Below are 22,054 nucleotides of genomic sequence, written 5' to 3'. Positions count from 1 at the left end.
TAAACTGTACCTCACCATGAGAAGGCGATTAAAGGCATCAGGCTTGACTTAAACATTACTTTCTCTAACTAAACATCCAAGGACAAAATGTCACAAAATAACAAATGTAATGAATTGTTATGATTATTATTATTATTATTATTATTATTATTATTATTTTTATTAAAATATAAACAATTGTGCACCAACAGCAACTTGGAGCAGCATTCAAGTTCAGTTATTACCAAGTAATAAATCTAACAAGCAAACATAAAGCACACACATACATTTTTCTCCCACCAAAAAACAGCTTTATGCAGATAAAAATCCCATGCTAGTGATATACATTAAAACACCCCTGCCAAAATGGTTCACACCATTAATCACCTGCGGAACCCTCTATTTACCCATAGTGGTGCAGTCCGATTTCCCCGCGAGAACCTAGGAAGTTCACACACAGTGTAAACGAGTTTGAATGGTGCTAAATAAAACGGTAAACAGAGTTGTAAGTTTAAACTAATAAATTAAGTTTTTAACTGCCAGTGTGAACGTTTGCATTTCTTGATCATGTTGTCACGATACCAAAATTATGACTTCGATACGATACCTGCCATAAATATCTCGATGCTCAATACTGAAACGATTCCAAGGCGAAATCCTAAAATATCTGGAAAAGAAAGGACGCAGATCTCCTCCAAGTGTATTGAGCCATTTGTGTTGTATTTGGTGGACCTTTGTAGTGTGCATGTCAATTCTGGGTTCTAAACTTCCTACATAATTATTATTTTTTTATAGTCAGTAAAATATTAATGTGTGTGTAATTAAGTCCTTTATTGTTTATTATAGTTAATTTACATTGTGTTGTGTTTTGGCAATAAAGTACCTTTAAATAGCCAAAGTAGGCTAGATTAAGGTCAGTGTTGAAATTACTGCATGCAAATCACTGAATGCTATGCAGAGGGGCCTAATCTTTAGGCCATCTGATGTAGGTTACCCTAAGCCTTCCTGTGTTTATGGGATTTCTTTGACCGTTGCAAAGGGGAAAAGGTGAAGTCTTCTTTGCTTCCAGTGTACAAGTACAACGTTCCAACCAGGTCTTCGTCAGATAGGCCTACCTGTTGCAATATATCTGTGTACATTACGTCTATTTCTTTGATAACATTATTTGCTACCACATAAAAATAAGTCGCTATTATTATTAGGAACATGCTGCAGTGGTATTATGCTGTGGGCTTTAATTAGCACATTTCGGGTAGCCTATCCTACATCTGGGCAATAATTATTGAACAAATTGCAATCTACATGCCATGACAAACATTACCAGTAGTACTGACCGAATATTAAATAGATGGTTTGCAAGTTATGGTAGGTTAATGTTATACTAGCGTGAACATTGCGTTTTCATCGCGTTAGCAAACTCTCAGTCGTTCTGTCTCGTCAAAATTCACAGATGAAGGAAGGTTTGCTTGATCACAAAAAACCATACTCATTTCAGTTAGGCTAGACTAAAACTGAAGGGATAAACATGGCACTAATCATGTAGTGGTGTTTTCTATAGCCTATTCGTTTACCTGTCGTTCTTTGAACTTACAAATCTTGGGATATGTCTGCGAGGTGCTTAGCCAAGTTCTATGCGTATCCTAGCCTACTGCTTTTGAATGACTTTGAAACATATTTCACAAATGGGCCTCTGTGTACCTGATGGCTTGCCTTCACTATCCGCGATGTAGGCTATCCGAAATAGTTCCAGATTTCACTTCACCTTTTGTTTTATCCACAAGCCAAGGACTGTCGGCAAATAACTATGTTGATGTTGGCTGCACACTCACTCACTCAGAGCTGCCTGCTTGACACGCCCACTTGCCTAGATGCATGCAAGGAGCATAGAGAGTGGGAGCAGTCCACACAGACATAGAACGTCATTATTTTAATAAAGTATCGATTCTAAAAACGTTGGAAATCGTTTCTTGCGTGAAGGCATCGTGATGCCTTTCTAGTATCGATACACCGTGCAACACTAATACCAGGCAACATTTATACAGATAACAGATGAAAATTACAATGTATTAAGTTTAAGTAGGCCTAGGCCTATTTTGTGTTGAACATCACACATTTCATGTGTTACCTAAAAAATGTAACAAAACGTGTGACGATCGACATCATGAATAGTAAAACAGAAATATAAAGGCTGGCAAACTGTAATGACAATGATGTGGCTTAATGACAAACACCCAAAAGTATTCGTGGCAGCAGGCTAATTGCGCGCTGTGTGCGCGCCATGGCTCAGTCCGATCCCCGATCCAGCTATTTTGTCAATATCGGGGCCGATATCTGATCGGTGCAACCCTAGTCTATAGTTTTGTTACATCTATCTTTTTTAGTTGTTTAATTCGTTTAAAATGAATAGTGTACATATTTGGTTAAATTCCCTATTTTAGTTTTGGAAACTTGTGTTGGTTGGTCCTAATTCAGCCTTACAACAAGCTTCAAGCTGACGCTGTACGTCATTGCACAGAACTCTCAACCCAGTCTACATTTCACCCATGAACCCACTTCAATAGAGAAGAACACTCACTGAATTCATATCCCCATTTGGCCACAGGATATACCTTATAAGGTACTAGCTGCAAAAAATATCTAAGTCCTCAGTTCCAATTTATGAGTCTGAATGCAGTCAATGCTCAAATCAGAGTCCAAGTCCAGTCATTGGTGCCTCCATGGTCCTAGTCAAGTCATGAGTCCTTTTAGGGCTCAAGTCACTCGGGTACTACAAGCATGGCCAGCGCTACGGATGATTTACCAGCTCGGCGCCAGTGGCACCGAATTTAAAATGTTTAGAATGTCGCCTACAGATGAGGTGTTTGTAACCACATGCCAATGCAAAGACACGTTGTGGATTGTGCAACACAATGATCAACCTTTGTAGCACCAGTGCTATGAGCAAATTGTTAATGTCCCTGGTGATGTGTTCAACTTGCATTTAAATAGAGCCACCAGTGTTTTGGGGGTGTAGATTGCTTATTTTATGTCCATCCATGCTTTTTGATGTAGCAGATTATTTCATATGCCAGTATTAACACTGTTGTCAAAGTTGTTGTTAAAGTTACTCGCACCTGACCCCAGCCACAACTGGCTGAGGCACATGCACCATACGCCGGCGACCCGGGTTCAATTCCCGCCCCATGGTCCTTTTCGGATCCCACCCGCTTCCTGTCATTCTCCACTATCCTGTCAATTAAAGGCATAAAAAAAAGCCCCCAAAAATATATACTTTAAAGCAGGGCTTTGAACCGGTTCAAGGAACGAAAACGAAAACCGGGAACTTTTTGTATTTTACAGGGAACAGAAACGAAACCGGAAACTTTATTATTTTTTATGTTCTGGTAACCGGTTAATACCGGTTTTATTTCGTTCCTCAAAGTTTCCGTTGCCTAATTAACTAAAAAAGTAATTATTTTCCTGCACACGTTACCATGACGGCTGAGGTTCACTTCCTGTGTGACATCACATCAGACATTCGCTGACTGAATGGAGAGAGAGAGCGGTGGATTACAAAATCTCCACTCCACATCTTAAATAAGAGGTAAATTACGATCCATCGTTAATTAAAACGCTCATTCCAAACACAATATCAATAGCTATATTTGTCGACTCCACGTTAATGATGGACTAGCGAACATTAGGCGTACTGGATGGCCTTTCCCCCGACAGTTGGAATTTGTTGTTGCCCGAGTGGCATAACCACGTGTCTTAATAATGTCGTTACGTTTATGTGGAAATTTTCTCTTTTAACAATAAACTACACATTTGAAATAATTGTAGGCCTATTTAATTATTATTATTATTAATAATATAATTATTATGTAATAATGGTTGTAATATTATTACATTTGGTTTAAGCTGGATGAGAAAGATGTGACATAATTCTATAGCATTAAACGGCTGACCGGAACGAAATTAACCGTTCCGGGAACAGTATTTTTTTGTTCTAACCGGTTCGGGAACGTCAATTTATTGGTGGAACTCATAACCGGAAACGTTATAATTCCGTTTCTGTTCGGAATGAACCGATTGGAGAAAGAAAATCGGTTCAAAGCCCTGCTTTAAAGTTACTTGCACCCATGACACAAAATATTTTTTTACGTCCGCACACAAAAATGTGAGCAAAATAGTTGCACTGTCGAGCCCTGCCATGTACACTGCTCATAAAAATCAAAGGCACACTGAAAACAAATCAGATCTCAATGGAAAAAACATACCGTATTTTCCGGACTATAAGTCAGTTTTTTTTTCGTAGTTTGGCCGGTCCTGCGACTCAGGTGCAACATATATATATTTATATATATGTTTTTTTCCTCTTCATGAAACATTTTTTGACTGGTGCGACTTAAACTCCGGGTGCGACTTATAGTCCGGAAAATACGGTAATGCTGGATATCTATACTGATATGGACTGGGTAATGGAATGAAAGGATGCCACATTGTTTGTTTTAGAAATTAAAATGATCAACATACAGAGGGCTGAGTTAAAAGACCCCCTGAAAATCAAAGTGAAAAAATGATGCGACAGTCTAGTCCATTTTGCCTAAATTTCATCGCAGCATCTCAAAATGGTACTCAGTAATTCATATGGTCCCCACATGCCTGTCATCAGGTGTTCTATTGGAACTGCCTGCGCACTCTCGCCACATGTGGCCAGCCATTGTTTGTGCTCCAGGAGGAACCCAGGGTCCACTACACCAGTACAGGGTCAGACAATGGGTCTGAAGATTTCATCCCGATACCTAAGAGCTGTGATGATGCAGTTGTCTTGCCCGTAGAGGTCTGTGCGTCCCTCCAAGGATATGCCTCCCCAGACCATCACTGACCCACCACCAAATCGAATAGTAATTTCAAAATTGAATCCTCGCTGACCTCAGTCATCCCAGCCACAGTGTCTTCCCTCCTACCATCTGGTAGAAGGTACAAGAGTATGCAGACTGGTCAGCAGATGCAGAGACAGTTTCTATCCACAAGCCACCAGGATGCTGAACTGTTATTCTCTTCCCCATAGCTAATCAACCTCAAACCTCAGAACCCCCACCCAGACACACAACATACCCCCTCCCCACACACACACACAATTGATTAACAATAATAATGAATGAAATTCTAATGGGATTAATGGAGAAGATTGACAGCCCTACTGTGCAACCCTTGTATGCTACCAGTAGTGACACTGATCTTAGCCAAATGTGAAACATGTAATGAAAAATCAGTCAAGAAGGATAAAAATGGAAAAAATATCAGTTGCCACCACCTGTAAAACCATTCCTATTTTGAGGGTCGTCAGAGCCCGTCTACGGAGAGCCTTGGCACTTCCTATTAAGCCCAATTGTATCGAATTTGGTTGCAGTTCCATTAGAATTCCACTGGGGGTGATCGCGGGCGAGTGCAGGTTCAATTGGGGTCTATGGAGCTAGACGGCTAAATATATCTCTTTCACCTGCTTGTCGTGGAAGAATCGTAGATTTTATTGTAGTTTATGCAAGTTCAATATAGATTTTAGATCTAAAGTTGAATGAACGAGTACTTATGTACTTTTCATTTCGTTGTTGGGTCGTTGTTGCCCATATCACGCTAGCATTGTGCTAATGAATGACGTCATTGACATATTTGAAAGGCTTATTAGAAGACTTACGTGACTTCAAAAAATATAACAATCAAAAGTGTGTTTTCTTTGCCTGTCCTAGCGAATGCAACATTCAAATTACTACTCAAAAAATTATATCCAGAGAAAAGTGGATATTGAGGGTAAAGCTCCATAGACCTCCATGCATTCTGCACTCGCCTGCAAGCGCCCTCAAGTGGAATCTGAGGAGGAACTGCAACCAGTCCAGAAACCGGAAATAACCAGACAGTGCCAATTCTCTTCATATTAGACATTCTCTGGGGTCGTCTCATTGTTGCCCCTGTAGTGCACCTGTTGTTAATTTTGTTGACACCAAAGGAGGTGAAACTGACTCACAACCACCTCTGCTACATAACTGACCAGATCAACATCCCACAAATTTGCCTGACTTCATGCTATACTCCCATTAAAAAGTGTTCCCTTATCTTATTTTGAGCAGTGTATGAATTTTATGTGTGTTTTTTGGTAGATATTCCACAATTTAATTTTTTGCCCAAAATCTTTGTCACAATTCTCATCAGCAAACATTGTCACACTTCTTGTTATGATGGACTGTCTTTTTGTTACAGGCACCTGTGGAGCTTGTCACCCTCTTTCTGAATATTGAAGTGTTCTGGGCCCTGTTGCATTTGTGATCTGCCTCGTGCTGGTCCTGCAGACATTTTGCCAGTCAATGGCTCTGATGGACAAACACAAAGTCAAACGACAGAGGCTGGACCGCATCTGTGAAGGTCAGATATTCACACTAAATATTGGTTGACTGCCAGTTAAACCATTTTTTAAACATAATTATTTAGGCTAAATGTCTAAACCAGTACAAGCTCAATAATCTTTGATCTCTTTGCCAAATCATCTATGGCAGAGGTGGAATGGTAACAGTATTGACAAAATGATGACTGTTGACGCCACCCAACATACTGTATGCTATGAAGTCTCACAGCATTATCATAAGCTGTACTAAAATGAAAACATTTTTGTCATATAGTAGTACAGGGTAGAGATTCATGGATGGGTTATTATTTTATCCACAACCGCATCACAAAACTCATCATCTGTCCGCCATCCATCCGCACCAACTATTTTTGACCAATTTTCAAAAACGCACCTGCCCGCCATCCGCTGGTTGTTTTAAGGTCTATGTTAAACTCTGGTTGCTTAGGGAGTGCAGATCTGGTTGCGAAAAGCTCTATGGTTAAACTCTGGCATTTGACGATGTGTACGGTAAAACATTGCGATGGACTATGATATCGTCGGTGGGGGGTACAGAAATAAATGTATAATTTTCTACATAAAAAATTATAACATTAAAAAAATATTATATAGACTATATATGGCCTGATGAAAGTGGACAGACAGACATAGTGACCAGGCTACCGAAGTTGTGTGGAAGATCTGCTCCAGTGAAATCTTCGTAAACGATGGATAGACAGCCAATCTGAACACTTTGTTGTGCACCAACCAGCGGAATATTCCACATTGCCAGCCTTCGCAGGGCCTAGCAAAAAAGCTACCATCGTGGTCATTCATCTAAAATCTTCAGTAGTCTGTACCAACCTCATACGCTATGCATCCTACGTTATTAGGCTACCAGCCATGCCGACTATGAGGGCAGCGGAAAGTGAAAGTAAGGGGCTGCGATCGCACAGTCCAGGCCATTGGTTCCCAAAGACAGGGTCGCGACCCACTGGTGGGTCGCAGGAGATTTTATTTGTCGCCAGCACAATTTATGTTGTGTAATAGGCCTAGCTTAACCAGGAAAGCTATCAGTTTTCTATTAGGATATAGTTTGTTTACCACGGTCACGGCCCTAGAATAGCTCTGAAACTGGGGGCGAACACGTCGCAGAGGGGGCAGCGTGCATCTCACTCGCGAAATGAAACATTTCTGTGGGGCGCTTGCTATGGACCTCGCAGTTGCAAAATGCAAGGGACATGAATCAGCATGAACATTAACAGACAGCTGCTTCCGTTGACCGATTAAAATCTAGTTACCATGCTGTCAACTAAAGCAGATATCCGTATACCGGCCATGGCTATTCAATTTGCGTCATAGGCTGATAGTTTCGATTGTAGATGCACTCTTTAAAGTATTGCCTAAAAAGCAGCTTCCTCACATTCCTTATTATTTCAGATTTAAAATGCACACCAGTGCATTATATAAGGCTACAATTTAAATGGACATTTTAAACGCTATTATTTCCTCTTGTTTTCCACCTCGCAAACTCTACTAGGCTACAGTAAAAGCGCATTATCTTTTGGCTATTGCGCAAAAGCCTCTTGTTCTGATATTTATTCATTTCACATTCAACTACAACAACATAGCTTGTCACAACATCAATACAGCCTTAGTATAAGGCCTACAAACAAGCAAATGTTTAACTTGCGGATTCAATGCGGATTCAACTTTCCAAAGAAACCTCCAGAAATAGGCTACAATATATGCTATATAATATGCTATGTTTACATCGTAATTAACGCTGTTATGGATCCATTTGTCTGCAACGCAACGTAGCCTACAACATCTCTCTTTAGATATACAGGAACAGCTTACTATGTGAAGAGTGACGATTGCGTAGAATGCAAGAATATCCCCAAACTCTCGGATGCGCATTAAAACGTTATCTTTTAAGTAACTTTCCACGCTGATGGTGCTCAAAATGCAACACAACTGTGTTCAAAGCAGGATGAGGAAAACCTGAGGTTGTGTGTTTGTACAAAACTGAGCGAGAATGTTTTTAGTTTTGAAAATATTTAACATTGTTTCATGTGTAATTGAGATTGCAGAGTTGTGGGAAACGGAGTCAGTGCATCACCAATCCCTGTAATAGTAGTGGTAGTAGGCCAGACCTAGGCGCTATTATGTATACATATGGCACTGTAGAATGGTTAGGGTGGCATATAAAAGTTTGAGAACCTGTGGCTAAAACAATATTGGTGGTTGCATGTTAGATCTGAAGTGAAATGGGTCGCGATGGTCTGGGATTTTTAAAAAGTGGGTCCCGAGAAAAAATGTTTGGGCAACACTGGTCCAGGCTATACGAGGGCGAAGTAAACAAATTTTACAATTAACCAATCCCCATTACTACTCCGCTGCTGTCTGGGGCTTTTTCCAAATGCACGAAATACAAGTCTTGCAGTGAAAGACTGAGATCTTCTGATCCTGATTCTGAACTCTAACGGATGAAATGGTTTATTTTAACACGGTGGAGTGCTGTTGCCTCGCAAAAACATTAGAGCTAGGATTTCCTAGACTCGTAACAATAATAATTCATTAGGACTATTTTCTGCTAAAACATTGCATATTTTACGAGACATGTAGCCTTGATTTAGTTTCACAAAGAGATGGCACATAAGTTACCATCGGGATTTATTCTCTGCACCTAGCCTGGTCCCGACCAGGCTATCAGCCAAGCTAAGTTAATTCTAATGGTAATTATGTCGTCTTATTGGTTCAGCTAGCTGTCATTCACATCAGACCTCTGTGCTAATTTTTAAGGAGCTTTATTCCATTTATAAACTATTTGCTAAATGTATTTGCTCGCAAAACAAAACAGATTGTCTGCCTACTACCATATAGTTATTATTTTAATTGTGATAGCCTTATAATTATTAACATAGGCCTAGGTACTCTTTGTTTGCTTATTTTATTGATAGACATTTGATGAATAGCCTACTGTGGTTGATTGGAAGTGGAGGGGCAAGTTCTCGGAGGTATTTTCAACTATAATATTAAGGTATATCATACTATGTGCATCTTTCTTAATGACGTTGCGTGCCGAGACAAGAAAGCACTCTCACGTGGGTGGATACGTAAATTTGCATTCAGTTAGTCTACCACGCCTACTCCCGCTGATTTACAAAAATAGCCATGATTCCCCATTCCAAAAAGGACAACTTTACTTCATTGTTAGTCTATATCAAAAGCGGTAGTTCACTTTGTGTGAATGACGCTATTTTCCGCGTCTTTTTTATTCCAACCGTGGGCATTTTGGAGCAGAAACGAAAACGCGCACACATCCTGAATTACTTACACCTGGCTTGACATAGTTGCTCCTTCTCATCTTGGATTGGCGTTAGTGAAACGAGTTTAGCTAAGATGACCAGACAACGCTATGTCAAACCTCGCTTTATCACTTATCTTGGATGTCTTAATTCTGCCTTTGTGAAATACCCCTCAGATCTTCAGAATCCCCATTTGCCATATCAGTTTCAAATTTACCATCCGCCATCGTCATTGGGGGCCAAGCAGCGAAGCTGCGAAGGCACCCATTGTGTTTGTTAGTTTTCTTCTTATTATTATTATTCCTCTGGCATTGAAGTCTATGGCAGCCCATAGAACCGTCTGGTGAAAAGTTGTGAAATTTGGCACACTGATTGGAGACAGTCCAATGATTCATGTCACCAAGTTTCATGTCGGCACCTCCTGCGCTCTAGCGCCACCAACAGGCCAAAGTTGGACTTGCGTTCACGCACGTAACTTCTGACCTGTTGACCCGATTGTCAAAAATCAGGTATCGTTGGAATCCTTGGACCAAGCCGAGTTCAACGCACCCTATGACGTCATTTTCCGCCATGATGGATTTTCCGCCATATTGGATTTTAGTGAAAGTGAAACTAAATCTTCACAGGTCACAAATTTTGTCCGATCGTCACCAAACTTGACACACATGATCTTCAGACCAAGCCTCACAAAAGTTATCGATTTTCATCTTCGGAACTAAAACCGTTTTCCCGTAACAGCCAATCGAAATATGCGGCGAAGCCGCCAAACAGGAAGTGAGCTCATATCTCAGCAACCCTTTCATCTGTCATAACCAAACTTAGTACATGGACTTATAACCCCATCTGTAGGGCACTCAAAAAATCTGGTGACCTTTGACCTCTAGGGGGCGCTGTAATTAGCGAAAATGCATTTTGGCCTGTAGCTGCTGTTGTGCTTAGAATTAAAATGCACTAGTGGTGTCTGGCAATACTGTGGAAGGTCCTTAGGTCAACAGAAGACAACTTATGACATTAACATAATTGATTTGGCTGCCATATTGGATTTAGATTTGGATTGACTTCAGACAGCGAAGCTGTTCTTGTTGAAACTTGTCCCCCAAATTATAATTTCTTCCACTCAATTAGACAAGGCAAACGAGGTGGTGGAATTGCCTCCATTCTCTCAAACAAATATAGTTGCACTAGAGTCAACTTTGGTGAATTCGCTTCCTTTGAGTACATTGCCCTCACTCTGAAGGCTGACCCAGCTGTACTTCTATTAACCTTATACCGCCCTCCTAAACTATGGGCTGGCTTTCTCGACCAGTTTTCTGAACTTATGTCGCTCATCATCACTAGCTATGATCGGATAATTGTAAATGGCGACTTTAATATTCATGTCAATAAGACAACTGATGCTAAAGCCAGTAAGTTCCTTAATGTGTTGGACAGTTTAGAGCTAAAGCAGCATGTTACAGGACCCACCCACAACCTTGGCAACACCCTCGATCTAGTCATTTCTAGAGGGATAGAAGTCACAGACTTATCAGTAAATGATATAAATATGTCTGATCATTATTGTGTATCTTTTAATATAGTACTACATACTCCAAAAATTCATCCCGAAATTGCAATCAAATCGCGACTCTTGGACATTAGAGCAGAACAGCAGTTCATAGCTCTTATAGACTCCATAAATTTAGATATTTTACATCATCCCATTGATCAAATGGTAGAGGCTCTCAATCATGAATTAGGCGCTATGCTTGACAGAGTGGCACCCTTAAAGACTAAAAAAAGGCCCTGTAGCAAACTGACACCTTGGATGAACGAAAATATCCATGATCTAAAAAGATCATGTAGAAAAGCTGAGAGAACATGGAGAAAAACTAAGTTACAGGTTCACCGTGCCATTCTAAAAGAAAAAATAGCAAATTATAATAGAGCTATTCGGAATGAGAGAAGGAACCACTTCTCTAAGGTAATTGCTGAAAACAGTGGAAACTCTAGGGTGTTGTTCTCTACCATTGATAGGCTATTGCATCAAACACCTTTTGATACACTCAGTCAGGCATCCTCTCTAAGATGCGAAGAATTTGCAGACTTCTTCGAAAACAAAGTAATTTCTATAAGGGAGGCTATTGGTAATACAAGTAATATGTTTGATAGTACACCCAAAAACAGCCCCCCAAAATTAAGGTCCTTTAGCACTATTACTCAATCTGAGCTTGGTAAAATTATAACTCAAACCGGCTCCTCAACATGTGTTTTAGATCCAATCCCTACTAGATTCCTCAAAAAACTATATGATAGCTTAGCTCCCTTTATTCTCAAGGTAATAAATACCTCATTAGAAACAGGTATATTTCCAACTGCTTTTAAAACCGCTGTTGTGAAACCTTTACTTAAAAAGTCAAATCTTGACCATACCAATCTGAGCAACTACAGGCCTATATCAAATCTACCGTTCCTGAGCAAAGTACTTGAAAAAGTTGTTTGTAATCAGTTAAATACCTTCCTCAACGAAAACAGTATCCTTGAAAAATTCCAATCAGGTTTTAGATCAAATCACAGCACAGAAACGGCTCTAGTAAAAATAGTCAATGATCTCAGACTGGCTACTGACTCAAACAAAGTCTCAATCCTTATTCTTCTGGATTTGAGTGCGGCATTTGACACCATTGATCATAGCATCCTAATTCACCGCCTTGCGAAGTGGGTGGGTCTCTCTGATAATGCTCTAAACTGGTTTCAAACCTACATTACTGGCAGAGATTTTTATATCAGTCTAGGAGATCATGTATCTGAAAAACATGACTTGCCTTTTGGTGTGGCCCAGGGGAGCTGCCTTGGTCCCCTGCTATTTTCCCTATATATGCTTCCATTGGGAAATGTCATAAGTCAGCATAATGTAAACTTCCATAGCTACGCAGATGATACCCAATTGTATATTTCTGTGGAGCCAACTAACCCAGATGGCCTTTGCTCCCTCACTGCATGCCTAACCTCCATTAATCAGTGGATGAGCAAAAATTTTCTGAAACTAAATGATGACAAAACAGAGGTACTTTTGGTGGGACCAAAACTAAAGCGAGATATTGTTCTTAGTAATCTGGGGAACTTGGCACACCAGGTCAAACCAAAAGTAACAAGCCTCGGTGTCATCTTAGATGCAGAGTTAAGTTTTAAGCCCCATATCAGTAAAGTTACTCAAACAGCCTATTTCCACTTAAGAAACATTGCCAAAGTGCGGCCCTTTTTAACTCAACAAGATGCAGAAAAACTAATTCACGCCTTTATCACTAGCAGGTTAGACTACTGCAATGCACTTTTCACTGGTCTTCCCAAAAAACATCTAAAGAAATTGGCACTCATACAGAACTCTGCGGCTAGACTTTTAACTAAGACTAAGAAGAGAGAACACATCACCCCTGTGTTGGCTGAACTGCACTGGCTCCCTATTTCCTATAGAATTGATTTTAAGGTTATGTTAATTACTTACAAAGCTCTGAATGGCACAGCACCTTCATATATCTCTGAGCTTTTAATATCTTATCAACCACAAAGGAAACTTAGATCATCCAATTCTAATCTTTTAATCGTACCCAAAGTGCTCCACAAACAAAGTGGAGAAGCTGCTTTTATCCATTATGCCCCCAAACTATGGAACACCCTGCCTCTGTACATCAAGCAGGCGAGTTCAGTAAATATTTTTAAAAAAGATCTGAAAACATACCTGTACAGGAAAGCTTTTAGTTAACTCGTCTTATCCTGTAGACTACTTTTTCAGATTATTCTACATCTGCTGCTATTGGAGGGCGCAGCCAGCCAGAAGCAGATGGGCTCCCCCTATTAAGTCAGGTTCTGCTCAAGGTTTCTTCCTGGAATATGGGAGTTTTTCCTTGCCACAGTTGCCATATGGCGTGCTTGTGGGGGGTAAGAGGGTTAAGGCTGCCAGTCTTATGACATGTCATTTTCTATATTTTTGATATGTTGCTGAGTGGATCATAAACGGCCCCAGCAATGAAGAAATGTGATTGATAATGACTGACTGACTATTATTTTGTTACATGCTTCAAATGTAAAGCACTTTGAGCTGCATTCTGTGTATGAAAGGTGCTATACAAATAAAGCTTATTATTATTACAGTGCATGAAAATGCACTGTACTGTTCTTCCTAGGCTTCTTCTTATTCTTCTTCTTCTTCTAACGCATTTAATGCAGCTTCAACCGTTTAACGTAGAAACTTCATTCAAACTTTGTTACGTAGGTCTTACTTGGGATAAGAGTGCTATGTATTTTTCATCTTTGTAACTTTTATACTTTTTAAACTATTAATTAAAAACTATCAAAATTTCCCCATTGACTTAACATTGCCCTTTATGACATCACAGCAATTAGAATCCTGTGGCAGGTGTTCGGGCCACCTGGATCAACTGCCACTTTCAGGCTTTAAGCATACAAACTGGCCCTATTAAGACTACACATCCTGTTCAACTGCTTCCTCTGCCAAAAACTGTTTCAAAATAAAAGTCCTCACTACAATATTTCACTGTTAAACAATTTAACCCTTTAAACTACTGAACTTTTTAACTGTTCAGCCATTGTAACTGTTACTTGTCATCAACTATGACTCCTACCCACTGTAGCTAGTTAGCATGGTTAACATAGTTAGCATGTTAGCATGCTAGCACGCTAGCATGTTAGCATGCTAATTAGCATTTTTAGCAAAACTGCTAAAAATGATTAGCTAAGTTAGCTAAGTCACATGGTTAGCATAGTTAGCATGCTAACATGTTAGCATGCTAGTTAGCATTTTTAGCAAAACTGCTAAAAATGATTAGCTAAGTTAGCTAAGTCACATGGTTAGCATAGTTAGCATGCTAACATGTTAGCATGCTAGTTAGCATTTTTTGCAAAACTGCTAAAAATGATTAGCTAAGTTAGCTAAGTCACATGGTTAGCATAGTTAACATGCTAGCATGTTAGCATGCTAGTTAGCATTTTTTGCAAAACTGCTAAAAATGATTAGCTAAGTTAGCTAAGTCACATGGTTAACATAGTTAGCATGCTAACATGCTAGTTAGCATTTTTAACAAAACTGCTAAAAATGATTAGCTAAGTTAGCTAAGTCACATGGTTAACATAGTTAGCATGTTAGCATTGCTAACATGCTAGTTAGCATAACTACTAAAAATGAAAACATTAGCTAAGTTAACTAAGTTAAGTATTATCCACCTATTTAACCGTTCAATCATTTCAACTATATTAAACCTTATCTACCAAGCAAATCATTTAACCATATAAACTATCCACCTATTTAACTGTTCAGTCACTCCAACTATATTAAACCTCATCTACCTAGCAACCAATATAGTTTGTTTTTACTCTGTATGATATTTTACATAATATTTTTTGCATTTTCATGCACTGTATTTCCTTCAGGAAATGCTTTTCTAGTTATTATTATTATTATTATTAATCAAAAACATGAAAAAGTATTCGCAAGTCACAAATTTCAGCTGATCCTCACCAAAATTGGCAGAGACCACCTTCAGGCCATGACTTATCAGTGTATTTTTTTCTGGAACAATTGACAGAAGCGTTCGCCTGTAACAGCCAATCAAAATTTGCGGCGAAGCCGCCAAACAGGAAGTGAGCTCATATCTCAGCAACGCTTTCATGTATCAAAACCAAACTTAGTACATGGTCCTCAGGACCCACCAGGAGGACGCTCAAGAAATTTGGTGACCTTTGACCTCTAGGGGGCTCTGTAATTGGCAAAAATGTATTTTGGCCTGTAGTTGCTGCATTATTCTGCAATGGAGGTCAATGGCAGCCCATAGAACCGTCTGGTTCATCCTGATGATGCACAAATAATTTGGTGACCTTTGACCTCTATTGGGGCATTGAAATCACAGCAAGCATGATCATATCTCAATTGATATTTTATTTTTGATGTGAAACTGTTGACAGCGAGTTCCATCCAGTTAATTCTAATGCGTGCGTGCAAGGGTGGGGCAGGGTGGGACGGGCAGGGGCGGTTGCGGCGGTGGGCTGGCTGGGGGAGGGGGCAGCGACACTCAGCCCTGGTTCAGCCCCACAAAATCAGTTATGTTTTGATGTGAAACTTGACCTTGTAACTCAGCCAATCTTGGGTTGTTTGACATGGAACTTGCTGTGACTGCTTAATGCTATATGCCTGATGCCACGGCATTGAGTTGCATGGCAAATCTGGACTTCTGGACTGCTGAACTGCCTGCTTGGCCCCCTCATTGCTGCTTGCAGCTATATTTACTTATCAGATTTCTCCACAGGGCAAGAGCCTAGCCTGTTAGCTTAGCTTCCAAAGCTATAGTGCTCCACACATACCGTCGAGAGCACTGACACCGCCCCTGCTCAAGTCGGCCTGGCCTTTCCTACTAATTGACAGGCAGGTCTTGCTGCAGGACTAGGGATGGACCGATATGGATTTTTTAGTACCGATACCGATTTTTTAGCTTTAGCCGATGACCGATGCAGGCTGCCGATTTTCTTGAGCCGATATTTGGAGCCAATACTGCTTTTGCTCCCTCAATTTACATCATACAAATGACACATAATTACACAAATGATGATAACAAATGTTATAAGTCTCAATTTAAAAAAGGAACATTTATTGAACTTATGGATTGGTGCACTGCATATGGTTAACTGTGCAAGGGTAAAAGGCTTTCATCAACATCTTACAACACAGCCTTGGTGATTCATTGCTTGCTGACATATCATAAGACATAATTCAGGTCATTACAAAATGTCCTTTGTCAACACATTTAAATAATTTAAGAAAACAATAAGCCTGAAAATTAGTTATTGAAATAAAGTGCTTGATTTGTAATTTAAGACTGCATGGTTTCAATTTTTTTATGTCTATATTTTTCTAAAAAAAGCTGCCAGATTTGTCAACCACAGAACATAAATCAGCAGAGGAAAATAACGTGGTGTCAGATGTTTCTGTTCTAAACGGCATTAACGTTAAAAGGTATAAAAACATATCTCTCAAAGTTTTAAAAGCTCTCCTTCAGGTAGCGCAGCACTCTCATATCGCTGTGATGCGTGTGTCCCACTAAGTGAGACAGACCAGACGCACACACAAACTTCTGTTTGGTAGCTGACGAAACTCAACCACCATTGAACTGGATTGATAATGATAACATTGGCAAACGGCTCTAGACACAAGTAAGGCATACACGGTACACTTATGTCTGGTACATGATAAACGTTAACACGAATTAATATTCAACTACGTATAACATGTCTCATTATTAAAGCTCTGATATCACTGCGATGGCAACTCCGCCCAGCTCGAAGGGAGAGGGGGAGGGAGAGACACACCACACGCGTCCAAAACTCAGCCAGGTGGTTGCTGAATAAAACTCCCACAAATACCACGGAACAACGTCGGCATACTTAATCATATGTAGTCCATGAGCCACAGGCCCAAAAAGGGGCGTGTCACTACCACTTGGGGGGGCAAATTCTCACTATATTTTTCTGAAAGCTACATATCTCTGGAGTATAAAATGGTATGATAGCAAGTTGGATCTTTTTTTGTTAAACCACTCATAAGAGCCCAGAAAATAATCCAAACCTCATTATTACTGATGCATATGTGGTGCTTGATGTTGGCATACATATTTTGAATCATTATGTGATTTTACCCTTAATTTTGGTTGATAAAATTCAAGATTTATGTGTAATAATGAGCAAATCTACGTTTTCAGAGACACAACGTGTTGGAGCACTAATTGAAATGCCCACTACCTCATTAATCAATGTATTTATACCTTCCTACCTCCCAGCAGAGACTTGAAATACAAATGATTACATAGGTCTGCATTGCTATGCTATTTACTATTTGTAAATGTACTATTCGGAAACACCCCCAAATTCAGTAAATTAGTATTTTATTGAAACTACCCATAAGAGATATTCCAAGAGATCAAAACATCATTACCAATCACATATTACCTTTACATTCAAGGAATACCATATGAAAATGGTTCACATCACCACATGTACCCAGCTTAACATAAATATTATAATTTTATAATGTCCAGGGCACATGAAATACATAGTCATAGTCATAGTCACATATTTTAATGTGGGTCTGGCTCGTCAGGCTAAAAATGATCTACATTATGCAGTTGTACAGTTATTCAGTTGTACTTTTGACTAGTAAGAATGTGGGAATGAGATGTAGATGAACTGGTTGGTGAAAATATTCATACTTTACACATTGTTATCATTATGTACAATTATTATTATTATTATTATTATTATTATACTTAAAATTGTCTTTCATCTGATGTTAGAAATAATAACTATTTTCCAAGACTTGATCTACATACACATACATACAACAGTTTTAAAAATTCTACACAGTTAGATCTGATGAGACAGAAACTGAAATTGGATCAATCCATTTTCAGAGGAACATGAGTTAATTTGCATATAGCAGGCAAAGCAACACAAGAGGTTAGGGATGATCTGATTCAGGCTCATACTACAGGCAAAGATCATGACATAGAAGCTGGAGTCAGATACACCTAAGCACAAATTCCATGATACATTGACAAAGCAAAAATTAAAGACAACAAAATTTACGAGCATGAATCAAAAAAGAAAACACAGGCACATGGCAAGACCATCATGTTAACGACTGGACATGAGAGAAGTCTTTTGTCACCCTCTTGGACCTTAACCATGGTCATTGGCGACACCTGAGGGGAACCCAAGGAAAACCTCTAAAGCTGCACTTGCAAAGCATTTGCAGAAACTTGCATCACTATCAGATAATCTTCCAGATGAATATAATACAGCAACAATCATAGATGGAATGTCTCTGGTCCAGAAGGTCAATAACAATGTCTCAACTTATGCAGACATTCCTGCTGCTATTCATAGCATGATCCGTAAAGAGGCAAAGCAGAGGCAGATCATTTTTTAGATTAAATTACATTAGGTTTAACTTTATTGTCATTGTGCAGAGAACAAGTACAGAGACAACTAAATGCAGTTTGCGTCTAACCAGAAGTGCAAAAAAGCAGAAAAGTACAATGTGATATACACAGTATAGGCAGGTGGTGCATAGACAGGACAAGAAATATAGTGCAGTGTAGACAGTAGTATACAGTTGTATTGCAGAAGGTGGTTTAGAGTAGAATAAATAAAATATAAATATGTGGAGTGTATTAGCAGTTACCTTATAAGAGCAGAATAAATATGGCTATGTACTGTAATATGAACAATGTATGAACAACATGTACAGGTATGTGCAATGTAGTGGCGGTACCATTATAGTAGTAGTAAGAACAATATAGATATATGCAGTGTATTAACAGAATATATTACAAAAAAACTGAATAATTTAGTATGAACCATATAGACAGATATGTACAGTATGTACAACTATGTGCAGTGTGGTAACAGTACAAGTATAAGTGTAATTACAGTACAGTATAAGTGCAATTACAGTATGTATATTTGTAAATAAATAGATGGATGGGATAGATGGGTGGGATAGGGTAGTGCAGTTGTGGGGGGGGGGATAGGGGATGTCCGCCTCCTTGTTGTCCCTGTCAAGGCTGCCATGGTCGTGGACACCTCAACAGGCACAGGAGGCATCAGGCGTGGGCGGGGCAGGGGGTGATGGGGGCCTAGTTTGTTGGAGCTAGAGTTCAGTAGGGTGACAGCCGCAAGAAAGAAGCTTCCTCTGAACCTGCTGGTTCGGATGCGGAGAGACCTGTAACGCCTCCCGGAGGGGAGTGGGGTGAACAGTCTGTGGTTGGGGTGAGAACAGTCTTTGATGATGCGCGCCTTACGCAAGCATCACTTGCCCTGGATGGCCTCGATGGAGGGGAGTGAGGAACCGGTGATGTGTTGGGCAGTTTTCACCACCCTCTGCAGTGCTTTCCGGTCGTGGGCAGAGCAGTTGGCATACCAAACTGTGACAGTTGGTGAGGATGCTGTCGATGTTGCAGCGGTAGACGTTCACCAGGATCTGAGGAGACAGATGGACCTCAGAAAGAAGAGACGCTGGTGAGCCTTTTTGATCAGGGTAGAGGTGTTGGGGTCCAAGAGAGGTCCTCAGAGATGTGGACACCCAGAAACTTGAAGCTGGTGACATGCTCCACCTCAGTCCTGTTGATGAAAATGGGTGTGTGTGTGCTAGCTTTAGACTTTCTGAAGTCCACAATGAGCTCTTTGGTCTTCTTGGTGTTGAGAGCCAGGTTGCTGTCAGTGCACCACGATGTTAGGTGCTGGACCTCCTCCCTGTAGGCCGTCTCATCGTTATTGCTGATGAGACCAATAACCGTAGTGGCATCTGCAAACTTGACAATGGTGTTAGAGCCATGTACAGGTGTGCAGTCGTAGGTGAAGAGGGAGTAGAGGAGAGGGCTCAGCACCCATCCCTGTGGTACACTGGTGTTTGATGGTTGAGGAGGTGCGATTATCTAACCTGAGGTCTGTTGGTTAGGAAGTCCAGAATCCATAAGTTTGTTTTTTCACATAAACATATATTGGTAGGTAGATGTTTTTTCTTTACCTTGACATGTTTCGACATATACTTCCGTCTTCATCAAAAGGTCACACGGTGGAGAAGTGTGACGCGTTTTTATCAGCTGATGTTGTTATGGAGGTTTGATCCACCTGTCAGTTTTTTGACAGGTGGACCACACCTCCTGCTTGCCAGTCATTAAGCAGGAGGACAACCTATACCACTGCTGGATAAAGGAGGCGATTGAAATAAGAAAGCGGAGCCCAAAGACGATGAACAGAGATGAGGGAGCATATATGCTCTCCCATACCTGGAGTGCCGTCCTGGGGGGCGGCTGACTGACAGCAGGAGGTGTGGTCCACCTGTCAAAAAACGGACAGGTGGATCAAACCTCCGTAACAACATCAGCTGATAAAAACACGTCACACTACTCCACCGTGTGACCTTCTGATGAAGATGGAAGTATACGTCGAAACATGTCAAGGTAAAGAAAAAACATCTACCAATATATGTGTATGTGATAAAAGAAAAACCAAACTTAATTATCTCAAGTGTAGACACAATGAATGCAATACAAGTAGTCCAGAATCCAGTTACAGAGGGAGGTATTGATGCCCAGTTCACTGAGTTTGGTGATCAGTTTGGAGGGGATGATGGTGTTGAACGCTGAGCTGAAGTCAATGAACAGCATTCTTACATAGGTGTTGCTATTGTCAAGGTGGCACAGGGCAGAGTGAAGTGCCATTGAGATGGCATCCTCTGTGCTCCTGTTCTGACGATGAATTCAATGAATAGATTAAAGATCCGTTTCAGCTACAATTTAAAAAACATTTGTACTGCAGACCTATGTATGTCATCCTTTAACATTAATTTCAACTCGCAATTGAAAGTAAGGAAGGTAGAACAGTAATGATCAATAAGGTCTGCATTCAGGTATTGCCATAACATGTTGCTCTGAAAACTCAAATTAACTTTTTTTTGCACATAAATCTTGAATTTTATCAACCAAAATGAAGAGCAAAATCACATAATGAGTCAAAATATGTATGCCAACATCAAACACCACATATGCATCAGTAATAATAAGATTTGAATTATTTTCTGGGCTCTTATGAGTGTTTTAACAAAAAAAGCCAATAGGCCACAAAGCTACAAGATCCAACTTGCTATCATACCATTTTATACTCCAGAGATATGTAGCTTTCAGAAAAATATAGTGAGAATTTGCCCCCCCAAGTGGTAGTGACGACCCCCTGTGGCTCATGGACTAATGATTGACCAGTGTTCGTAACAGCTAGGCCGCTACCGCATGCATACGGATAGCCTACAGCTTAGCTATTTGCAGCTCCCTAAATACAATGGCGAGCAGATTTATAGATGAGGCATTCAGCATTAAATAAAGTATATATCTATCTATCATTAGCGTTTTCCATTTTCTTGCAAACTTGCTTCCACTTTCAAAGTGTATGGCAATATTTCAGCTAAGTCAAACAGTTAAAAGATGCTTTGAAAGTTTAAAGTTTACTGTCTTGAAGAGCAGGCTTTCAGCACTCTGCTAGTGGGGGAGGGGCAGTCTGCACGTGAATTGCAGCGTCTCCAGCAACACAGAGCTGCCTGTGGATGCCTGTATGTAAATAATGCGGGGAAAAACTATCGGCGAACGCAGCCGCTTATCGGCTAATGCCGATACACGTAAAAAACGCAAATATCGGCCGGCCGATATATCGGTCGATCCCTATGCAGGACTCCTGTTCCTCGCTGTATTGGGGCTCGTAAAGGCAATGAGAATTGGATTCGTGCACCATATCTTACTTACGTTACTTATCAGTAGAGATGCACCGATTTCAATTTTTAGGGTCGATTCCGATTTCCGATTTTTCATAG

At 40.1% G+C, this 22,054-nt stretch overlaps 1 protein-coding gene across 7 annotated transcripts in view; it reads left to right on the top strand.

Annotated features, from left to right (window-relative positions):
* The window catches only part of LOC143132817 (C-terminal-binding protein 2), a 99,515-nt gene that overhangs the window by 25,279 nt on the left and 52,182 nt on the right, over positions 1-22,054 (top strand). For all 7 annotated transcript variants that reach the window (XM_076292621.1, XM_076292622.1, XM_076292623.1 and 4 more), the window contains one exon: positions 6,220-6,381. In XM_076292621.1, the coding sequence (XP_076148736.1) occupies positions 6,324-6,381 (58 nt within the window). In that variant the 5' untranslated portion in view covers positions 6,220-6,323. The remainder of the gene's footprint in view (positions 1-6,219; positions 6,382-22,054) is intronic.

Source organism: Alosa pseudoharengus, unplaced genomic scaffold (assembly GCF_046254945.1).
Source record: "Alosa pseudoharengus isolate Yale_2024_CS ecotype anadromous, Long Island Sound unplaced genomic scaffold, YU_APseudo_1.1 YU_APseudo_1.1_scf_19, whole genome shotgun sequence".
Classification (NCBI taxonomy): Eukaryota; Metazoa; Chordata; class Actinopteri; order Clupeiformes; family Clupeidae; genus Alosa; species Alosa pseudoharengus.
This window is presented reverse-complemented; position numbering and strand designations above follow the sequence as displayed.